This window comes from Anopheles merus, chromosome 2L (genome assembly GCF_017562075.2).
Source record: "Anopheles merus strain MAF chromosome 2L, AmerM5.1, whole genome shotgun sequence".
NCBI classification, from domain to species: Eukaryota; Metazoa; Arthropoda; class Insecta; order Diptera; family Culicidae; genus Anopheles; species Anopheles merus.
This window is the reverse complement of record NC_054083.1, coordinates 26,806,424-26,830,163: the sequence shown is the minus strand read 5'-3', so window position 1 is coordinate 26,830,163 and position 23,740 is coordinate 26,806,424. Positions and strand designations below refer to the sequence as shown.

The window sequence follows — 23,740 nt, the reverse complement described above, 5'->3', positions numbered from 1 at the left end:
TTGGGGTCGGAGTCGTCCAGAGTAGGCCAGAGTCGACCGGAGTCGGAGTCATTCGTAGTCATCCGAATCTCCGGGTCAATCGGGCAAACGGTGGAGATACACCAATAGTGGAGACATATACACACACTCGCGTCAACATTAAGATGAAAGATGAATTCAGTTCAAAATATATTTCCTCTTGGTTCTGGGTTTTTTTTTATATCTGTTTGTTTCTAAAACTAAGCTCAATTATCATACTAAATGATTTTTAATTATTTTTCTCCAATAAACAATGCTTTTTTTCTCCCTCTGGATACTAAATGTGTTTCATTTAATATGTTTTTCTTTTTCGCTCGTTATATTTAATATGTTTCTTTTTCTTTAAAGAGAATTAACGAATTTTTGTCGCTACAATCAAATAAGAAAAGAAAAACAATTACAAAAAATATTTTAAATAATATTTTGCTCTCCTTTCCAAGTTTCCTTTCTAAACTGACCGTACGGATACAACCTTTCTTTTTTCCCCTGCCTCCAAAACCACCACTAATTTGCACGCACTTTCCCTTTGCTCGCCTGTAAAACCCCCCTGCTGTTTAGCCTTCCTGTTGATCAAAAACAAAGATAACGTATAATAAAGATACAAAAATCGTAACGCCGTGTGCACGGAGTTGAAATGTATAAAAGGATTCCAGCGGATCCAAAAGGAAGCAGCATCGATTGTATAAAAATAACAAAATAAAACAAAAAAAAAGAGAAGCGTATTAAGACGGAAAGGCACACGGGAAGCGTTGCAATGTGTTGAAAACGGAATAAAGTATTTAGTATAGTTAATAAAAAAGCTTCCGCTTGATAATGGGGGGGAAACAACACATCGATAACAACGTGGGTAAAAGGGAGAAGGAGGGGTGGGGTGGGCATTAGTAGGCTAAATCTAAATGAAACGAGGAGCGACCATTTTGTCGCATCGCAGATATTGCAACAAACTTACTGTACAGCTACAATTGGTGTACGCGAGAGCGGGAGCTTATGTCGCTTTGCTCAAATGTCTAAATCTACAACCTTAAAACGCAGCAGGCGGCGGCCCAGCAGTTTAAAGCTCTCCACACTTGCTAACGAACAGCTTAAACTTGGCCTGACACTCTGGTGTGGCCCACTGCTGGGCGTGCTTCTTCTGCTCCAACAACAGTGCCGACTCCATCTTGGTCACTAGCTCTCGCCGGAGATGCTGCTTGATGGATAGCATTGCCTGGGGGTGAAGATGAAAGCGGTCGTTAGTGTAAATTGTAACAATTATAGTTTTAGTAATGTATGGGTTATTCGGTAAATATTATGAATGTTTAGTCATTTTGCCGACGATGCGTTCATATCTGTATCTAAAATTAACGACGCAACATGCATCCGCTCTTGAGTGTGTGTGTATGTGTGTGGGTAATAAGTGTCCAATCATAAATATAGAGATGGAGCATAATTTATGCTAAAAATAACGCATTTAGAAGCAGCCGACAGAAACCGTTCCGAAGCATTGGCAAAATTGTTTCAATAACCTTCGGTTGATTTGTTCCAGCAGTATCTGCCAATAATCGTATCAACTTGTGTTCGGTTCAATCACCCTACTACCTCAAGGATGAAAATCAAACCATTCCCCCTCCCTATCACTCATCAGTCATAATTGTTGAGGGGGAAATCGACAGTAACCAAAAAAACCGTCTTCCCCAAGCAACCGGCAACAGTTGCATTAGTTCACAGACGGATCAAAGCCGATGTATCCATCCACATCCACGCATATGAAACACGATCCGCGCGCATTTTCCCACCCATCCCAAGAGGAGGGGGTGGTGCCAAGGAGGGAAATGCTCTTGATGGGAGATGATGATGGGCCACAAAACGTTTGTTTATTTATGTCTCCCGACTGTCTAAATGGATGCTTGTGCGCGCTTCTACACCCTCATCGACGTATATGCTTGTACCTATCAATTTTCCGGCACGGCGAACCATCATAGCAGGCCGTTCTTTTCGTCACCGGATTTTCCTACTTTGCACGTTCCTTTGCACCGCTCACCGTCCGTTCCTTCCCATGCGGATGAAGGATGTATCGTTTGAAATGGATCATTGACAACACCCCAGAGTACGCGGCCAGCAGCGGCACCGTCCCCCAACCGTCCACACCAGCAGCGTATGGTTTCGTAAACCATTTTTCTTCCACTGCCTCTCACACATTAGAGGCAAACGGATTTCTCGTTTGCTTTGGTTGTGGAAGATTTATTTCCCCCCTGAGCGTCTCAGCGCCAGAATACGACCTGTATCCGGCGTGTGTGTGTGTGGCGCGTGTGTGTGTGTGTGTGTGTGTGTGTGTGTGTGTGTGTGTGTGTGTGTGTGTGTGTGTGTGTGTGTGTGTGTGTGTGTGTGTGTGGCGTGTGTTTGTAGTACAACAAGCCGTCCTCATCCGATCAGACGCGCATCGATCGACGCGGGTTGCTGTCTCCGTCTCTCTTCTGCATCCCTGGCACACACAGGTGGTTCGAGAACAAGTGGCACTTTTCTTCCCCACCAAGGCTGGACACAGCACCGCCCCTGCATCACTTCTGTACGGGAAAGAGAGCGAGCGAGTCAGGGGAGGTGATGGCGGTGTTTGCAAATTGGCGGCCCATTGGTTGATTTTGCTTATTTTTACGGTTTTCCTCTGACTGTCGAGGTCTGCGCCTGCACGCGGATGCACGACGTTTGGCCGTTTGGGCCTGGCGGCGTACCGATTTGGCAGACCGAATCAGTTTCTTGGCCCCGATCGTCAGTCGGTTAATAGGGCTGGGACGCACGGTCACGGCTCGCCGCAGTGCAATCATAGTGTTTGTGTGTGTGTGCCTGTCTGTCTGTGTGTGAGGAATTGTGACCGGTCGGGAAAATGATTGCACGTGGTTGCATGGCAAACGATATGATTGCGTGCGTTGTGCTTCCTGCGCTTGTCGCCCTACTGCTGGCAGCGAAGCCGGGCGCCTGCACCTATCGCTACAATTACGAAGATTATGTAAGGGGATAGTCGAATTTTAAAGTAATTCCCGGATAAGCTCTCTCTCTCTCTCTCTCTCTCTCTCTCTCTCTCTCTCTCTCTCTCTCTCTCTCTCTCTCTCTCTCTCTCTCTCTCTCTCTCTCTCTCTCTCTCTCTCTCTCTCTCTCTCTCTCTCTCTCTCTCTCTCTCTCTCTCTCTCTCTCTCCCAGGACACGATGATGGGTACGTGCCGGGAGAACGAGGTGTGCAATATCGTGCACCACCGGCACTGGATGCCGAGCACGGTGGATAAGGTGTGCCGGTGCCCGCTCAACACGCCCAGCTGCCCGGTGGTGCATACGCGCCACGGCAACGTGATGAACGTGAACAGCCGGACGCAGATGAAGTTCTGCGCACCGCTGCGCAATCTGCGCCCGTGCCGCGACGGCGAGATTGCGCTGCGCCGCAAAACGCTCTACCAGTCGTACGGCGTGAAGAACGTGTCGATCGTGGTCGACTGTCTGTGCGACCATCGGCAGAGCTACTGGACGTTTCACAACCGCTCCGGGGAGGATTTTAACGACGCGCATCATCTGTTTACGGTGGTGCAGAATTACAAGTGCGTCGGTAAGTTCGATGGGGGACAGAAACCGCAAAGAAAAGAAGGCAAATTTAGGGTATTATTTCCCTTTTCCCGTAGCAATGAAACGCTGTGCACCGCACGAGTTCTGTGGCTATGGGCGGCGTGACTATGGGTTTATCTATCATCGCTGCACCTGTCCCGTGTCGCACCAGTGCAAGTTTGATCTGGACGAGTACGACGATGACGTCAGCGAGCTGTTCTACCAAGGGCCGGCCTATCTGGCCCGCTGCGTCCCCATCTATGACTACGACTGGTGGTGATGCACCATCCCATTTAACACGCACACTTAACACTAACCTGGAAGGATTGGGAGGCGACCGATTTGGCGACCGTGCGTGCTCGCTCCTCAAGCCGCTCCGCTGGGACCGTTTCCGTCACGAGCCCGTAATCCAGTGCAGCTGCTGCCGTTAACCGTTTGCCTTGCAGAAACAGATCCGTCGTCTGTGGTGAGAGGGGGAGGGCAGCATGGCACAAAGAAATAAAATCTGATAAGCACCATAGGAGTGAGCGCATTTTTGTGATGATTGTTGTTTTTACCGTTTTCGCTTTGAGAGATCGAACGCCACTGCTGAACGCACCGAGCGCTTCGGGCAGATAGCCAAAGTGGCCGTACGGTGCGACGAAGCTGCTTCCGAGCTGGGCAATCACTACGTCAAACAGGGGCAGTATCGTGACACCCATACCGAGAACGTCGCCCTGCACGGCCGCTACGATCGGTTTCGGGAAGGCGACGAGCATCTTCAGGAACTTCCTGCAATACAGAACATATAAACACGTTACGGTGAGGAGATGTACTATGAGGACTAGTCATGTACTCTTTGGAGCGCACCCGCAACTCCAATCCGACTCCGGCTATTGTTAGTCCGATTCTGACTCCGGCAAAATCCGAACCACTAGTTCCGTCCCGAGTCGAAGTCGCTCGGAGTCGTTTGGAGGCGTCCGAAGTCGTTTGGAGTAGTCTGGAGTCGTCCGGAGTCGTTCGGAGTCGTCCAGTGTCGTCCGGAGTCGTCTTGAGTCGTTTGGAGTCGGAGTGGTCCTGAGTGGGAGTGGTCCGGAGTCGTTCGAAGTCGTCCGAAGTCGTCGGAGTCGTTTGGAGTCGGGGTTGTCCTGATTCGTTCGGAGTCGTCCGGAGTCTTCGGAGTCGTCCAGAATCACCCGGAATCGTTCGGAGTCGTCTGAAGTCGTCTGAAGTCGTTTGGAGTCGTCCGGAGTCGTTCGGAGTCGTCCGGAGTCGTCCAGAGTCGTCCGGAATCGTTTGGAGTCGTCCGGAGTCGTTTGGAGTCGTTTGGAGTCGTCCGGAATCGGAATTGTCCGAAGTCGTCCGGAGTCGTCAGTCGTTGTTTGATGTCAGAGTCGTTCGGAGTCGTTCGGAGTCGTTCGGAGTCGTCCGGAGGCGGCGTCATTCAGAGACGTCCAGGGTCGATCGAAGTCGATCGAAACCAACAAGAGACGTCAGGTACAATGTACTTGTGATCAGACATTTCATTTCGTTGCGTTTTTTTGTCTGCACGTGCACAGACCTTTGTTTTGTCCGACTCCGATTCTGGACGACTGCAAACGACTTCGGAATTTTGCCAACTTTACTTATAACTAATGAGCACCGAAGGGGGCACATAAAACAAAACTTACATCAAGCATGTACTCATTTCCTCGGCCGCTGCTTTCCTTTTCTCTACCGGCTGTACCAGGTGGGCGACGTCTAAGCCGCGGCTAAAGTGTGCACCGCCCGATCGTAGCAGAACCGCACGCACGGATACATCCTTCTGTAGCGCAAGGAACGTAGTGTGAAGCTCATTCATCAGCTGGAAAAAGGCGATAGGAGAGAAGGAGAAAGAGAAATTATTTTAATATCATCCTACATAATGGGGACGCTTTCGTATGCTACCTCTTGCGAAAACACATTCTCCAAAGGACTCTTGGATCCGTCACCATTAGTAACGCTTCGCGATTTCATCACAATCTCCGCGTAGTTGCCTTGCTTCACGCACGTCATCTGCTTCAGCTGATCCAGCTGCTTTTGTACCGCCGCATCCTGGAAGGATCCACCACCACCCGGCGGTGATGCTACATCACCTCCTGCGGCACTCACCGCAGAATCGACCATATCAACCGAGCTGGCCGGCGCCTTACGCTTGGCCGCCTGCTTGTTTGCCTGGGCCGGCACATCCTGTCCCGGTGTGCTCGTTGCCAGCGGGGCACCCTTCATGCCTTTCAGCACCTTGCTAAGCTTCCCCCGCATGTTCGCCACCAGAGACGGATTAAACTTGATGTCCTCCGAGCCGGTCGACCCGCCGGCACCGCCCGGTGGTTTCGTGACCGGTAGCTTTGGTTCCTTCTTGTTCGGTGGCTTTAGGAACGCATCCTGCTGCTGTCCGGGGGAGGACGATTTGTTATTGCTCGTTCCGTTCTGGGAGAGGGTAGAGCTCTCCGACCCGAATCCGGACCCGGATTCGTTCGGCTGGTCGAAGCTTAACCGGCGCGGACTGGCCCCACCACTCGAGTAGGAACTGTTCGAGCGCCGTCGAATGATCATCGCGTCATCACTGCGCGGCGCATTGTACACGTACTCCCATTCCTTGGCGGCCGATGCCGTCATTTTGCGCTTGCGGGCTCCCGTTATCGCCGGGATGGTGGTGGTGGTCACTTTGCCATTGGCCTGCTTTTTTGACGGCTGGGCTCCGCTAGCGCCGGACGCCGATGAGGTAGCCGATGGAACGGATGCTTTGGATGTTTGTTGGGCGGTGCCGGCGGAACCCGGACTGGTTGCTGTCGACCCGGACTGATTCGATGGTGTTGTCCCGCGCTTGGCCCGGACGCGCAAACCCTGCGAGGTTGGCGATTCGTTTGGTGATTTGCCCTGATTGATCACGGCGTCGGTTATGATTTTCGTCTTCGCAAGCAGCTTCTCGTCCTCGTCGCTCGTGTCCACCTCCGTCTCCTTCAGCAGATCCTTCCGCGTCGCTTCACACTCCACGTCGTACAGCATGTTGATCGCGCCTTCGTCGCCCAGCAAGCGCTCGATTTCATTCTTCTTGCGCTTCTTTGCTTTCGCGTCGTTCGCCAGCTCGTCCGGCTTGGCTGCGAGGGTGCTCCGCTCAATCGCCTGTCCCAGATCGGGCGTCTTTGCTCGCGGCCGTACCGGTGCCACTGTACTGAAGTGGGGCGCGTTGTCAATCATGCGCACGGCCACGGAATCGGCCCGCTTGCGCCGCAGCGGGGCTAGCTCGGTGTTAGTAGTTCCGGCCGACTGGGCACGGTTCGATTTGACTAAGCTTGCAAACGGGATGCTTGCGTCCGATGGATCCCATATGATTTTTCGCTTTATCACGCGCTTCGGTTCTGCGATCGGTGGAGGCGCAACAAACTGAGTCGGCTGCGACTTCGGCTGCTGCTGGGGAACCTTTGGTTCATCGTTGCTAGGTGCTAGCACGGGTTTCTTTACCGTCTCTTGCGGCTCATCTACCCCTTCCTGCTGCTGAACTGGCGGATCATCATCCCAGTCGGAAACGAGCGAATCGACTAGCTCCGACTTTGTCTGCGGACTCACCGTCACGGGCTCCACCTTCGACAACGGCTTTTCCACCGTTTGCACAGGCAACTTCATTTCCTTCATTAGCTTTTCCTTTAGATTTTTGCTTATCCTCGCTTTGATCGTTTCCGCCGTTTCCGATGGCGCTGTTTCTTCCTTCTTGATCGCACCGCTCGGAATCTTTACCACCGGTCGTATTGTCGTCTGCCCCTTGATGGTCACACCGACCGGTTCCTTCACCACCGGTGGCGGTGGCGTTACGTTCGCCTCGACAGGCACCCCCTGGCTGGCCGCCGGCGAGACGGTGGGGCTTCTCTTCGGTACCGTTTTCGTGCGCGGCTTTCGCACCTTCGGCAGCAGCGGCAGGCTTTCCATCTGCCGGCGGGCAATTTCCATCTCGCGCTCCTTTTTCTCCTGCTGCAGCTGGTCCGGATCGATGATCGAAAACGACACGATCTCGAGCGAAGCGCCCACGTCGCACACTTCAATTTCGGAAGCATTTTCTCGAATCTCCACCATGTTGCCCTCCAGTATGGCGATCAGGTCGTGATCGTCCAGCCGACTTTCCTTCGCATCCGACGCCGCGATCGGCGTTTGCGGTATGTCGTTGCTCAGTATCATGTCCTGCGGTATCTCGATCGCACCGCTCATGTCCAACGGTGCGGGGCTGGCGGGTTTGGCGGGTTTGGCGGGTTTGGCGGGTTTCGCGGAATTGATTGACTTCAGCTCGATGTGCTTGCTCAGCTTGCTGCGCATCTTCTGTATTAAACTGTCCGCCGATGGTTGCTCCGTAGCGCTAGAGCTGGTTTTACTTTTCACCGGCGTGCTGAGATCGTTCTTGCGAGGTTCCTGAAAGAGTGTACAATCATGGGTAAACAAAAAACCAACCGAGAGCTATAACCAACTTGTTGCTATTTACATTGGAAAGTTTCTGTGAGACAGCGGTGGCGCCAGCAGCACCGGGAAAGCTCTTCTTTGCCACTCCACCCGACGGCTTCCTGGCCGGTTCCAGCGTGGTCAGCGTTTTCGTCTCGTCATCACTCAGGATGGTGGTGGTGTCTTCCGCCGGGGTGGGTGATTTGAGCGACGGGCCCGCCGGGAAGCCTTCCTCGGTCAGGGTCGTAAACGTGGCTTCATCCGTCTTGCTGGAAACATCTTCCGGGTCTTGCTTGATTGCACCCAGCGCTGCGGGTTCACTCATGCTGGCGGCTTCTAATGGGGCGCAGGATTTGCTCAAGCTGAAGCATCCGAAGCAAGCCACTTGACGCTCGGTAACAGCAGCACTTTCAGCACGTTGTGCTGACGATTGGCAGCACACAGTTCGGTTTAAGCGGCGATACACAAGCTCCGAATGGATATCGATTCTCACTTTTGGCGGCACTAGGGACGCGGTTTTTTCTTTCCTTCTTTCTTTGCCAGCCTAAATGTTTTCCCGAAAATGCTGCAAGCGCACGAAACCCCGTCGCTTCACTCGATTTGTGATGCTTTTCGGTTTTGACAGTTCGTTTCTTATCAACAGCGCTGGACGGTCGCTGCTGGTTTGCTTGACTTTGAAAGGCCATTGACAATTTTCTTGCCACGATTGATGAATTCAAAAGCGCATCTCGAACCGTTACAGTTAGTATTGAAAATGTGGTTTCATTTTACTGCAAAGAACTCACTATTGTTTGTTTAAAATATCCTCCTGAATATTAAAGCATTTTTAAAAAAGGGTTTTTTTGTAATTTGAAATCAAATTCGCTAAGGAATTTGTACCTTTGTAAACAAAATGTCGATAATTTTAAGGGTTAGATTAGCATTTGCATTCCCATCCTAACTTTCAAAACGATCTACCAATCTCGTAATACTAAAGGAAATTGGGCAATCAATTGAATGTAAATCAAGATCGAATTTTCGTGCCATCTAAATCCTCAATGTCACCTACAAGTCCCTGTCCAAGATTCTGTCCCAGAATCAATGCAACGAAGACGAAGTTACTGGTTGCCGGAGACTCAGTCCATCTGGGAAGCAGTGCATTAGTTGACGACGACAATCTCGGTGTAGTAAAGAAGTTCTGCAATCTTGCGACGGTCGTTACATCGGATAACGACATCAGCAGCGAAATCCGGAAACGCTTTGTACAGAAGAACCGTGCTTACAACGGGCTTCAGCGACTGCTGAGATCCAAAAAACTTCGAGAAGATCCAGAAGATGTACACGAGTCTTGGACCATTAGAACGAAGGGTGCAAACGCCCTGGGCATTTTTGAGCCTTCCGGACCATCTTTGGTATGTATGTTCGAGCATGTAGCGTGGAGGAGATGGATGAACCAAGAGCTTGCAGAGCTGTACGGCGAACCGAGCATCCTGACGGTGACGAAGGCTGGCATGATACGATACCTGAGGCATGTCATGAGGATGCCGGACTCATGCCCTACCACGAAGGTGTTCGTCAGGGATCCTCAGTTCGGCATAAGGCGCAAGGGAGCATAGCGAACTCGATGACTGGACCAGGTGAAGCGAGACCTGTCGGAGATTGGGTGCCTGAATGGATGGGAGGCTGCCGTCAGGGACCGAGCATCCTGGAGAATTATTTGTTGACCGGGCCATGTCACACCGACGTGCTCTATCGTGAGCAGGTCAACAAGAGAGAGATATAAGTCGTGATAACGTCCACTTCGATTCAAGTGAAAACACTTGAATTTAATTTCGGACACTTCACACTAAACCCAATCAATAATCGTACTGCTTTTCCATTGTATTTTTTTTTTATCTAAAATAAGTCTTTTTTGAAAATATTGCTACTTACATCGTGTTGTACCACTTCCTGCAATATACACACTATAAAGTTGTTCACTTTGAACTATAAACTTATCTAATATCACATATTCTCATGTGGATATTAGACCTTCTCCTTTCTCTCTCTCTGTTGGTTTTTGCTGCCCTTTTTTTTTTAACTATTTCAGTTTTTCCTGTCCCCGATTCCATCACATTTCCTATGTTTCTATTTTAAGTAACACGGTGTAAGTGTGTGTTTGTGTATGATTTCATATAAGCACTACTATCTTCCTAAAAGTTAACAATTCCAATAGAATATTGAGGCAGCGCCTGCCGTTATTAGATCTGTTTCATTCCTTTCGCGCTAGGACCTTTTGTGGGTGTCTGTTTGTTTGTGTTTTGTTTTGTTTGCACTGCGCTTTTTTCCTCAATTTACTACTACTGTCGGTGCTAACAGCAATTCCAATCAGGCTCTCACCGCGTCTTGGACGTTTCGACAATAACGTTGCACGCTATTTAAAAAAAACACACACACACAAGAATTCTGCTCTCTATGGCTCTCTTTGGGGGGAGGAAGGCGGTATCTACGTTTTGCGAGACATTTTGGGTTTGCGGAAGGATAACAATAACAGAAAACTAACTACCCTTGGGAGGGGGCAGCTTTGTTCCTTTTTATCTGGAAGCCCGCTAACTATGTATGATTTCTTTTTTTAAAGTTAAATAAATTAAACCCTAAACGCAACATAATGTGGGCAATGGTGAAAGTTAACGGGATATTGGCGGCCAAACCAAACCAAACCAAAAAAAAAACACCTATTTATATGCATAATAAACAAACAAGCAAAACGAATGAATATGATGGATGAAGAAGCGCGAGGTGATTTCTAACACTACATCATTTTCCCCCTCATAGATGTTCAAACCACGGCGGCTCGAAACATCTCGGTTAAGTTACCGGCGGCGTGCACCGTGTTTCACAGCGGGTTTAAAGGTTTAAATTAATGTACAAACTGAGCGAGAGTGATCCCTGTTCGAAAGGGCATATGATTTAAATGTTCAGCGCTAGGCTGAAACACTGGTCGGTCTTATCGTTTGCAAGTTAAGCACTCAGATACATATACTACAGAGTAAGCGCGGTAGAAGAACCTGGCATATAATTCTTCTAAAATGTGTTTTCATTCATTTTAAACACATTTGCAGGAACTTGGAGGTTGGTGGTTTTGCCAACTGCAGCTTCTTCACTGTACTGAAACTTGTTGTGTTGGAAATTGAACATAACAAACTAGCATGTCCTTTATGGTATATCCGTGTGTGTGTGTGTGTGTGTGTGTGTGTTGGTCTATGGGCTTTAGAGTGAAAGGTTCTAACGAGAATTTTGTACTATTGTGCAGTATATTGTTATAAAATGAAGCCTTTGTCAAGGGGTTCTTTACTATGCTGCTTTACAGCAAACGAAAGGAGAGTGCTTTTGTACAGAAGAAGAAGAATAAATTCTAGCTGCCCATCAAATGATCATCTGATAAACTGTACCTCTTAAGCTGCCCCACAAACACACACGGAGACACGGACACACACACTCTCTCTCTGTGGCGGTGACAATGGCTGTGTATTTTCACGGAGGAGCACACCTAGCGTGCAACACCCTCCTCCCGGCAGGTAATCTAAAACGCTATCACTACCGCAACTAGCCTGTAAGCAGTGCCAGCCAGCTTTGCATCCCCCTGTGTGCACACCACCGGACGTAAACGAAGCCACGTGCTGTGGCTCACTCTTCACACCGATCGTGCGCGCACTATCGACTGTTCAATCAGACTTCCTTCTGGCGGCCATTTCACCGATCGACCACCATCGAGCTGCTGCTGCTGGCAGCCAGGCGAAGAAGGCATTATTATCCATTAGTCTACCACGGCCGGGAGCGAACGGTCCTCATTTGCGCTCCGCCGTTCCGTCGCCACAGTTGGGCAGCTTGCGGTAGGAGCCGCCAACGTCCTCGATGTCTTCCAGCAGGAACTGTTTGTCCTCTTTTTTCGATTTTTTCAGCAGCTTCGTGTCAAAGCAGGGCTGTAGAAAAGAGAGAAAGAAAGAAAAACCATCCAAATTAATGCTCGCCCATCTTTCCATTTGCCTTTCTTTCTTTTAGTTTTTCCCTTACCGTTTCGCATACGTTCATGTTGCAGCAGTTTTCGATCGTAATTTCGCACTGTGTCGTCGGTGGCCGGGAGGTCATCGGTGTGACGACCATCTTCTTGGTGATGCGTGGCCGCGGCGGTTTCATCATCCGGCTGACGACGAGCACGACCGCGAGCAGCAGCGCGAACGAGACGGTAAAGCACAGTGACGTGTAGACGACGGTGCGGTTGAACGATTCCTTGCAGTAGGTTACCTTCGGTTCCATCAGTGGTAAGGTTTTCGAGATGCTGCAACCAAAAACAATGTGTTAAAAAAGATCGTTAAGCAACCGTTTTGGTTTTCAAATCTATAAGCAAACAGGAAGGAGTTTGTTTAATCTGCTTACGAATCTTTTTTTTAACATCATTCTAACTCTATCAAGCAATGTGTCCTCTCACCCCACACCATATCACGACTCGAACCCTTCCCCACCAGTCGATCATTAATCAAACGATTAAACGACACCCTTCCAGGATGCAAATCTACGTTCACAATCCAGTTAATCTCTCTCTTTCTCTATCGCAGTGTTTGTTAATTTGTTATTGTTTAAATTGCTGCAACAATGTCAACGCGACAACAGCTCCCTTCCTTCGCTAATCCCCGACGACCGTTGGTGGAACAACATAAACAATTGTTTATGTCTCCCCTCTGCGTCCTCTCACGAAAACCAGTTTCGCGCACAGCATCAACAGCATGTGCGTATTTAGCTATTCACGTTTAAGTGCTTTTTTTCTGCGCATTTTTTGTTTCCAACTGGCAACAGTAAAAGCAACAAAAGATCGATGGCGCACCTGGCTTTTCGGTGAATGTTTCGTTTCTCGCCCTTGGGGAATTAAGGCGCAATTCGTTTTTGACGCTCGTGAAAGAGATTTTAAAAGATAGATCAACTTCGGAGAGTTGGTTGGGTCATGGTTAGAGACGTTACGTTAGGTTGATCACCGTTGTGGGTCGGTCGTAGTGTTGAAAAAAAATATGTTTTTGTCAGAATCGATTCCGCCTAGCTTCGAAGTTTTCTGGAACTGGTTCCGGAATCGAAATCGGCTCCGGAATCGGAATTGGCTCCGGAATTGGAATCGGCTCCGGAATTGGTGCCGGAATCGATATCGGCTCCAGAATTGATTCAGAACACGGAATCGAATTCGGGTAGGTCCAATTACGAGCTCGCACTACTAGTCGGTCGCCCCAAAACGCTTACCCCAAACAGTACTGCTGCCACTGCGGATCCTCGTTGTAGGTGCTGCACAGCCGGACCGCAATTTCGCACCGCTGGCCGGCAAACTCCTCGCCACACTCGCACTCCGGCACCGTCGTCTCGTTGCCGAGCGTACAGTGACCCCCGTTCAGGCAGTAGTTGTTGCAGCTGTACTCCTCGCACCGTTCGCCCCGGTAGCCTGCCTTGCAGCGGCACTTTGGCCGCTTGCCGTCCTCCACGTAGCACTCCCCGTTGTAGCAGTAATCCGTCCCGCAGATTGGATTCTCACACCGTGCCCCACTGTAGCCGGTGCTTTCGCACAGGCACGTCCGATCGCTTTCCACCTCCGTCCGCCCAGCAGTACCGTTGCTAAACTGACACCGGCCCCCATTCAGGCAGAACCCATCGCAACGGTTCCGATCGCACCGGTCCCCTTCGTACCGCCGGTCGCAGTCACACCGGGGGCGATTATCGCGCCCGATACGGCAGCTGCCCTGGGCGCAGTAGTTATTGCACAGATCTATCTCGCACAGCTTACCACCGAAGGCCGGCTGGCAGAGGCACGTGTTGGTGTGATGATTAACCGTACCGTTGTTCAGACACACCGTCAGCTGACCCTGCTGTTGCGTTTCCTGCTGCAGCACGCTCGCCGGTTTGCTGTTTTGCATGTTCTCCAGGATGCGGTCCACTACCGACCGGCAGTCGGGATTGTTGCGCTGATGCTCGAGCAGCAGGTTCGCGCGCAGTATCACCGCGGACGGATGTTCGCCCCGGTACACGGTGCGGGACGGTGCGTTCGGCTCCTTGGACATTTCGTAGATCTCATTGTTCTCCTGGTCGGTCCAGTAGATGTAATCGTTCTTGACCGCAATGTCCGCCGGCAGCCGGTCGAGCCCGGTCTGCAGGGTGCGCTGATCGTTCACCTCCAGATCGGCGCTCTCGATCGTGTACCGGCGGCCGTACTTCTTCTCCACCCAGTACAGCCGGTTGCGGTAGTGGTCCACCGTGATGCCCTTCGGCAGGTACACCTGCTCCTCGTGCACGTTCAGCACGGTACCGTTCATGGCGGCGCGCACAATGTTGGACGTTTTCGGGTAGCAGTTGGTCCAGTACAGATGCCGGCGGCATTCGTCGATCGCCAGGCCGGCCAGCTCGTGATCGGGCTGCACCGTGGCGACCAGCTGCACGGGCGAGGAGGTTGATGGCGGTGGTGCACTGGTGGTTGCTTCAACAGCAGCAGCAGCAGCCGTTCCGTTCGCCGCAGTAGCGGCGGATCGCGTCGAGCTCAGCAGATCATCAATCGCCACGTAGTACACCGACCGGGTGCCTTTCTCCGTCCAGTACAGCCGGCGCTCGAGATGATCGAACGCCATACCGCTGATGTAGGCGGTTTCGGCCGATTTCGGCCACAGCTTCGTCACCTTGTGCAGCTCGTCCGTATCGTCGTAGTCGAGCGCGAACAGCCGATACTCGGGATGGTCCAGATCGGCAAAGTACAGCTTGCCGAGCACCTCGTCGTACGCGAACGCCGAGATGCGGCTGTACTGATGCGCGGCCGACGAAATCTTGCGCCAGTTGGAATCGAAAAACAAAATGCCATTGTCCGTGGTCACTGCCGCCGCTGTTTTGATGGGAAGAGAGAATTGCGTAAGAGAATTGGAATTAGTAAACGTTTTTCTTTAAACTTGGAATAAGATCCCGCCCATTCAGCACTAGTGTTGGGTAAATTTGATTCAGATTCATGAATCGGAATGAACCTTTGGTATGATTCAATGAATCTGAATCTCATTTGGAAAGATTCATGAATCTCAAAAGATTCTTATATCTCGAAAGATTAATGAATTAATCAAGGGATTTATAAATCTCTAAACGTTCATAGAGCTTAAGCTTTTTATTATTCTTCTTCTTGGCGTAATAACCTACGTGGTCATACCAGTCTATACAGGCTTTTTGACAATAATTCATGAATCTTTGAAGATTTGTAAATCATTAGAGATTCATGAATCTTTGAAGATTCGACTCGAAATTCGAATCACTCATCACTGAAGATTCATATGCATGAATATGAAACGTATCTAAAAAAAAAGATTCATGAAACCCAACCCTAATCTGCACCAGGAATTAGGCAAGCTTGCAAAATGCTGCTATCTTCTCACGCAAGATCGACACAAATTGGCAGACATTAGGTGTTTTAGGATGGGCTGTCGGCTATCCCTCTCCTATCGGGGCGTTAAAACCACTCACCCCTCTCCGATCGGATCGGTGTGTGCTGCTACCCAATAATGTTTATGATCAAACATATCGATAAGATAGCCACCGGGAGGAGACAGTGTATAAAGGCGTGTTAAAGGGGAAATAAAAGTGGCATAGTTGATAAACCACAATCAGGGGAAGAATGTTCACGTAAGCCTAGTGCCAACTTAAACACTGAAAAAAGGAAATTTTCTTTTATTTGCATGTCTTCCTTCCTACCATCTTGCCTACCATCATCAATTTTGTACTAAAAACCTAAAAGCAGCAATTTTACGAAGAAATTCTCAACGTTGGCAATCGAATTTCGAACCCAAAAAAAAAAACTGCCTTCAAAAGCAATTCAACGCAACTCGCAGTTAATTCCACATTCCGCCTCAGGGGGGCCCGAAATGGAGCGCTCTCATCACGACCGCTGCACAGTGCCGCGCCGTGCTAATGGCCACAGAAGCAACCGAATGTGCAAATTATGTCTCGCACATTTGCAAGCACACCACCGCACAACAGTTAAAATGCCGTGGCTCGCTGATGGTCAATGCGGTGCCGGGCATCTAGAAGGTTGGCAAAGGTGAGGAACCTTGTGTTACAAATTAGATGCCACGGCTATGCACCATCGCGATGGTGGTTTGCAGTGGCCCCCTTCAAACCGGAACCCCTTCTTGCTGACTCCGCCGACCGATTGTGTTACGTGCGATGCAGCAAACGTTCGGTTTCGTTGGACGTGTTCTCTTCTCTCGCGGGGTTGCAAAATTCGCTTACAGCGCGTTTCGCGCATTTCCATGGATCAGCAGAATTTGTGCAGTTTTTGTTGATAAAAAAGAGGATCACGCGAGGAGCATTGGCAGGAAGCTGATGATTTGTGTGTTTTCCTTTTCTGAAACAGGGTTGATTTTGATTGCGCATTATTCTGGGATTTTGCAAAGAAAGATCACTATCCAGCTCTTTATTTAAATGTATTCTTCCGCGGGAAGTCCAGCTGTATAAATTGGGTTCATAAAATGTAACCTGGAATGAAAAAAAAAAAAACCCTGAACAATAGGCGTCTAGACGCACGCTAATGACGCGATAATGCAATGCGGACAGACATTGTAGCACCGTAGATCATCGTTCTGAGAGGATATCTCCGCATGGAATTTTCGAAATATGATCGTTGCTGGAATTTTCGCTACCCAGAATTACACCCCCCAGTTTTTTGTTACAGGTAACAGAGTGTATCTGGTTTCTCCGGCAACAGTTCACACTTGAAATAACTAAACACACAAATGCCAGTGCGACGACGAGTGAGTGTGCGTTTTACTGAGCTGAGAAGTTTACTCAAACATCACAAGTGCACTAGAAGAGACGCACACCAGGAAAAAGAAAACCTACCGTGCCGTAGGCAAAACTATCGTTTCGTTTTTACAGGTGTCATTATTGCTTAGAAAACAATCGCATACGGGGTAGTGGTTTGGCTTTGGACGGGATCGTCTATCGGCGCCCACTAATGGAATGCATTGTCTAGAAGGTTCTAATGTTTTGTGCGATTGGCGGGGTCACTTTCTGGAAGGTACACCCACCACCACCACCACCTACCACGTGAGAAAGCGTTCAATCACCCACGAAACCATTACGAAACAAGACGTTCGCGGGCGACTCAGAGTGACTGTGCGTCATTGCGGGATTCAAACTCTGATAAACGCTGTCAAATGAACGCTGATATGCGCTGCTTTCCTTTTAAAAAATGACCATCTTTTTCATAAGTTGATTGATAAGCGCGTTGAACAAGAAAATCTAATGGCCACAACATTAGCGGGCATTTAAATGCATTTCAATTACAAGCTTTGTTCATCTGTTGTTTGTACGTGATTTGGACACTGTCTCCACTTCGGTTTGGAGTAGTTTTGGATCCAGTTACCGATTATCTGGACGGGCTGTAAATAATACGCAACGCCACTTCAGAGGTGCCGCCGCCGAATCCGCACGACAGACGCAATCGACGTCGGCTGGAAAAGTCACGTCACGATTGGGTCTCGGCACCGTGATCGTGATTAAAAGTGGATCGAACAAATCACGAGCCTGGCCCGCTACATGCGTTTACTAGTTCAATTTTTGGCAAATATCGTCGATACCAATCACCATCATCAGCTTCATCGTCGGTGGTACCATGTGGACACGTCGATAGCGGTGTTTGGTGAAAAATGTTGCCCTGTTATCACCCCTTTCCGTGTGACGGTTGCCAACGATACAGTGGGAAAAGAAGAGCAATAGTAAAAACATTCAACACACAGCTACACAATCAGAGTCGTGCCCACGCGTCGGTTCCGCCCGTTTGATTAGCAAATGTGTGCTAGGTGCTAAGAGAGCGTATTGTGCCGCATGCCTTCAAGCCGATCGGTAGTAGTCTCCTAAGGGGAAATCTGCACCCCGTCGACCCGAAAAAGATCCGTTTCTAGTGATGGATTAAACAATCGGCCGCAACCGGAAGCTTGCAGCAGCACCTTCACGCGGTTCTTCCGGTAGCAGCTGTGGGTAGCAGCGCCAAAATCGTGTCAAGAATCACGCCGCCGCCACCATTGCGCGTACACTTTCGCTTTCGTGTGATGGATGGAGGAGGCACGCCGTCGGGTTAGGCGAGAGGGTTCATGGACACTTGCAGGTTCGTTTGGGCTGGCGACCATCGTCGGTGACTGCTGGCCTTGCGAGCAGCGATTTTTTTTCGGACCTCCATTTCCTGTCCGAAATGGGGCTAACACTAAAAAAAAGGAAATAGAACAGACAATGAAAAACGCAAAACTGCAATATTGGTGCGCTGTATTTTTGAACACCTTACCGGCGTCACCTAATTTTAGTACGCAACGCAACTTATTGCCTTTGCGTATTGCGCTAGAATTGAAGCGGATTGTTCCTACCAAAAACAAACAAACATGCCTTCACGCAGCTTAGAAGAAGGAAGTAGAGCTTGGATTGGCACAACTGCGCCGCACTTGTCGATCGTGTTCCTTCTCCCTTAATGAAAACAGAACCCCAACATACCGGCGATCGTGCGCGCACACGGGTTTTGACGTAAATCTGACCTACCTCTCTCTCGTCCCCCCATCAGTCGGTGGTTGCATGTTTGTGAGGGTTTTTTTGTTTCGTTTTAGCACAATCCCTCAACTCACTACTCCATCAAGCAAACTCTTATGCTGGCGTAAAACAAAGAGCTCGAAGCAAGAACGCATAACGGAAGCAGCAACAATCGCGTTACAAACCGTTGCCCCTTCGCTCCGGTTCCGGCATGCGGGTGGGAAATACAAAGGGTCAAATCGTGCCGCACGAAAAACCTGTCGGACACCGGCACCTGCACGAGAGACTGATCGGGGGCTTGCAGTTGAATTTACAGCAAAAAAAGAGGGAATTTTAAAACAACAATATCAACAGATCACCGCCAGTCTGGACTGTAACGGTTAAGATGGACAGGGTAAAAAAAGGTGGTTCGATTACACTTACTAACCGTCCAGCAGGAAGTGTAAGTATGTGGGAAGGGGTACAATGAACCCGGAGAGGGTTGTTTTCTCACCGTTTCCGGACAGGCGCATAGGGACGACCACAGCATCCATTCACAACGGCGACAGAGAGCAGAGTCCGGAGCATGTTGTTTCAACAGGTGGTTGCAGCATTAAAGGTTTGATTTGTTATGTCGTGCCGTGCCACTACCGGTCACGATCCTTTTGGCTCGATTGTTGACGGCGCAGAGTAGCGCCGTGTGAGGTTACAGCGGACACGTGGGGTCCGTTCTGGAATAACTGGTTTTCATGAAACGCAATGGTTTTGTCGCGCATAATTTCGGGTCTGGCTTAGGGAGCTTTAGCTAGTATTTAAATGTACACATTGTACGTCAACCTTCGATTTCTCTCGTCTTGTCCAAGGATTATAAAACACGAACCTGGAATAGTTCTTTGATAAATGATCACAGTTAACCGCTCTAAAGAGCCAGAGGCCAATTGAATTTATGGTTTAGCTTGAATGGTTTAGTACTATAGATGTTGGGGCAGATATGTTAACATTGTTTTTAACATTTTTTTTTAGTATTCTTATTTCATTTTATTACAATCATTTCAATCTTTAATCTTTTGTATGTAGTCTGAGAAGGCCAGTGGCTCTCTTTGCTAATGAAAACTAAATGATTATCCCAACTGTGACCCCCATATAGGAGTAAGCATAGAAGTTATCAATGGTTAGACATCGAATCCAGGTTAAAATGTGATCAAATTAATAAAAATGAATCTTTAATTTAATCGTTGCTCTAAAAGATGATCTATCCAATGGTAATGAAAGATTTAGTCTAGGGATTGTGGTTTAGCTAGTACAGCGTAAGCCAAATAACTGCAAAAAAGATGAATGAATGTTCAACATATCTTGAAAGGAAAAGCTTGTTTAAATTTACAAATAATTTAAACCGTGGAGTTCATTTGGAAGGCTAAACTTCTGAAAATATCTTCCTTCTTGTAGAATTTAAGGGTTGAAGAAGCCTGAACAGGTTTCAAGGATAATTGTCGCAAGCTTCTTATTTAATGAATAGAATTTAAAAGAAAGATATAACAAGTTTTTATTTGCTGAAGGGTGCTCTCACATCAGAGTAGAACAAAACCCATTACTTAATTGTGTCGGGGCGAGTCAGTCGTCCTACCATTAAAGAACGATTTGATGGCGCACACGCCCCTATAGCCTCTATTTAAACAGTTATTATTTTTCTTTGACGTAATTGACCTACGATGCGATCAAGGTCCATTATGTAGAGGTCTATATATGCCTGTCTTTTGAGGCTTTAGAGGCTTATTGTGTTATACCAAACAACCAGAAAGTTCTAACTATGTGTGGATGGGATCCGTATGGGAATCAATCCCGAGCGGTTTACTGGTAGACAACGCATCTATCGAATAGACCACCGAATCGCCCCTAAACGTGAACGATATTTCTTTATTTATACATTCAACAGGATGCTGATCCCTATGAATACTTCATTAAAAAAAAAAAAGCTAAATGCGTTGCAACATCTTTGCGTATGCTCCCGCCGTAAAGGTGATGATGGTAACCTTGAATTGTGCCTTTAAATACAAGCTCGATTGAATCGTTCACAGTCGCAAAACATTGCCGCATCACCACTACCGTTCGTCGTGTCGGTGTAATGGTGCAAAGATTTACCACCAAAGCCGGTGCAAGATAACTGAGGGAGCACACGTTGGCCTTATCAACGTTCTGCCGCGCCTGTTGGCCACCTTTGGCGCCTTGGGACGTTTGTTGTTTTTTTTTCTTCGTTTCTCTTCGGCAGGAGGCATGTTTCAGGAGATTGCGTGTGTAGTGGTTTGTATGCGGTTCTTATTTTTGATAAGCCAAATATGGCCAAAACGATCGCGTCATTGCCATTGAAGCCGGCCGAGGAACTAAGACACCGTCAGCGGATTGACGGTATAGAGGTGAAATGTCACTTATTTTGAAGGAGGATTCTTCTGTTGTTTGTCGATGTAAACTTTGAAACGAAACAGTTTACTAAATATAGGTTTTCCACAGGTCCAGAGGGGAACACCGTTTTAAAAATAAATCCAGTATAGAACCAATAATCCTTCTAAGCATCACGGACCGCTGCTCGATCACTAGAGATTGTAAACAGATTAAATTGATTAAACAATTGTTTACATGCAATGAAACAATCCCATCCCGGAGGATCAACCATAATATGTAGCAACCATTTTACATCCAACCATTTAGTTGGAGCGTGTCTTATCAAAAACCACAGCTCGCAAAATGCGTCTTATGAATTGTTCGAACGTGTCGGGGAGAGCTGACAATCAAATCAGAACATATTTACTAACGTTCATCACCCGGTTGATGGGTGAGGGAACCTTTGGGGATTTTATTTGCTGCCTCTCTTTTTGCGCGCTTTCTCTCTATCTCTCCCAAGCTTTGGATGGTGAAACGGTTTTGAACCGAGAAAAACCATACCGCCAAAGGACACTTTCAAACGCGTGTCACTTTCATTGCTGTTGATTGTTTTGCGCACACGATGATCACGATCATGATCACGAGAGACGAACGAGAGGAAAGCGGGCCGTTAAATGACAACTTTGGCGGAACGTTCAATCAAGTTCATTGCGGACCAATGCGGTGGTTTGGTGCTGTGGCTCTCCCCTCACCCTCTGGTGATCGTGGTGTGAACTCCTTCGAGCGGAGTTCGTCTGGGCTTGGGCGTTTCAATCATTCATTGGAGCGCTGGTGCAAAACTATAACGAAAAAACCAAAGTCCTACCCCGTCCCCTAAGCATAGTGGAGCAGAGTGAAGGAGTAATAAAACATATAATATTCGTCCACCTCTCTACTTCCCCCGAAACACTCCACCGGAGATCGATGTGCGTACGTGACGAATGGAATGGACTTTTGACCGCCGTTTGTTGTTGGGGCAGTTTTGACTTTCCAAAATAAAAAAAGGCCAAAGACAAAAATCAGTTGGCCTTTGCGCGAAATCTGCACAGTTCAAAGTACGGGAACGTATAATTGGTTCGATAGGCTGAAACCGACGAACCGAAGGAAAACGCGGCCTGGTTATGGTAGTCGGGCGATGGTGCAAACAGTCATTGTCTAATGAAAGCGTCAGACAGAGCTTAATATGTCTGGTCGAAGTGGTTGTCGATCGTACGGGGGAGTTCGAAAAGATAAAATAAAAGGAAAGACCTTTAGTATATTAGCTAACTGACTGAATAACTGATCGTAAACCATAAAAAACACACACAAACAGCTGGATAAACAAAGAGAGAATTTTGAATCAGTTCAAACTTTAATCAATATACAATCAACAATTAATAAGAGTATTATAAATCGTCAAAATTCCCAAAAAACTCTATTCAAAGTAAAAAAATCCGGTTCGAAGGACCAAACAACTTTACAGCGGTTGGCGCTTGAGCAATGGTTGTTGGTGGAGCCTTCGAATTAGAACCCCAGAGGCTAACGGTAATTAACGATACGCTTAAATTGAGTTTCAAATAAACTTATTCGATTCCAGTTATAGTATTTGTAATAGGTAATAGGATTTTCTTTTCTACATTGTTTGGCAACCACATAATCCAATATGATGCACGATCAAAGCAATCTGCACCAAGTTCCTTTCACAATTATGTAGATGAGGGAGTGTGCGGCTCTGTTGCTTTGGCGACTAATTTCACCACAGTTTGCAAAGTCCTCGGAGCTACACACGCGCGTGCCAAAAAGGATGCACACCAATGGCCATTTGAGGCAAACGTTAAATAACCGCCCACCTTTGAAGCAGGTAAGGAACTGGGCGAGAGTAGCAACACGTCTCGGGCAAGGCGGCCCTACTACACGCTACTACAACGACAACCGGTGTAGTAAACTCCCGAACCGTTTCGTATGGGCGGGTATGCTGAAAATGATTATTTTTGGATGCGCGAGATAAAAAAGAAACGATGTTTTTCTTTTTTTTCTGCACTCCTCGACTTGGTCGTCACAGTGTTTGGTCACGAGCGCCGTCGCCCAGTGACGACGTCCGCAATCGCAAGAAGGCGCGAGTCCCCCCGCCTAACACATCCCGTTGCCGCACTTACCCCATTCGGTGGCTATGACATAACCGAGGCAGCATGACGATAGAAGTAGCACCAACCATCCTGCCGCAGCACGGCAAGGACTCTTCATGCTGGATGATTTGGCCAACACAGAAACACACACGCAAGCACACGCACGCACACTGATCTGAAGTTGAGGGAAGAAGTTTCACGAGCCGGTGTGATAACGCACTAAACGCACACTTCACCACGAACTCGCAATTCCACGTTTTCACGCAATCACAAACACACGGCCCGTGAAAAAACGCTGGATCCCCAGCGATAGGAAATCCGCCAACTTGCGGTGCTCCGGTGCGGCAGGCTGTTGGACAGTTTGCAGGAAACGTGCGGAGAGATAAGCTAGCTACGGCTTCACACTCATCACACTACACGCGCGGACGGCACAGAGAGCGAAGCGAGGCGTCTGCACCATTCGGCATTTGGTTTTCGATTGCAAAAGGTGGTCCGCTTTTTTTTTGCTGCACGGTACCGAATCCGTGTCGTGAAATCACGTAGTCCCCTTCCCCTGCGAGAGCTGTCAGCGGTGTTGTGACAGGTGGCGAGCTGGACGTGCTTGACAGGGTTGGATGGATGGGTTGAAAAATGTCCTTTTTCATTCATGATTGAAGGAGTTTAGGCTTATCCATTTGCAAACCATATTTAACTCG

The 23,740-nt window shown here is 48.5% G+C and overlaps 3 protein-coding genes across 3 annotated transcripts; 1 reads left to right on the top strand and 2 right to left on the bottom strand.

Moving 5' to 3' along the window:
• Nucleotides 1–155: 155 nt before the first annotated feature.
• On the bottom strand, nucleotides 156–8,624 carry LOC121592899 (nascent polypeptide-associated complex subunit alpha, muscle-specific form). Its single transcript, XM_041914800.1, has 6 exons — nucleotides 8,054–8,624; nucleotides 5,491–7,983; nucleotides 5,235–5,407; nucleotides 4,143–4,356; nucleotides 3,903–4,046; nucleotides 156–1,225 (listed from the first exon to the last, which is right to left on the bottom strand). Exons 1-6 carry the CDS (start codon nucleotides 8,333–8,335, stop codon nucleotides 1,070–1,072), a joined length of 3,462 nt encoding a protein of 1,153 aa, XP_041770734.1. The 5' UTR covers nucleotides 8,336–8,624; the 3' UTR covers nucleotides 156–1,069.
• On the top strand, nucleotides 2,377–4,103 carry LOC121592900. Its single transcript, XM_041914801.1, has 3 exons — nucleotides 2,377–3,001; nucleotides 3,193–3,589; nucleotides 3,663–4,103. Exons 1-3 carry the CDS (start codon nucleotides 2,879–2,881, stop codon nucleotides 3,863–3,865), a joined length of 723 nt encoding a protein of 240 aa, XP_041770735.1. The 5' UTR covers nucleotides 2,377–2,878; the 3' UTR covers nucleotides 3,866–4,103.
• Nucleotides 8,625–9,855: 1,231 nt separating the features above from the next.
• Nucleotides 9,856–23,586, bottom strand: LOC121593335 (protein cueball). The gene is made up of 4 exons (XM_041915591.1): nucleotides 23,076–23,586; nucleotides 13,255–14,872; nucleotides 12,043–12,307; nucleotides 9,856–11,951 (listed from the first exon to the last, which is right to left on the bottom strand). Exons 1-4 carry the CDS (start codon nucleotides 23,161–23,163, stop codon nucleotides 11,817–11,819), a joined length of 2,106 nt encoding a protein of 701 aa, XP_041771525.1. The 5' UTR covers nucleotides 23,164–23,586; the 3' UTR covers nucleotides 9,856–11,816.
• Nucleotides 23,587–23,740: the final 154 nt, after the last annotated feature.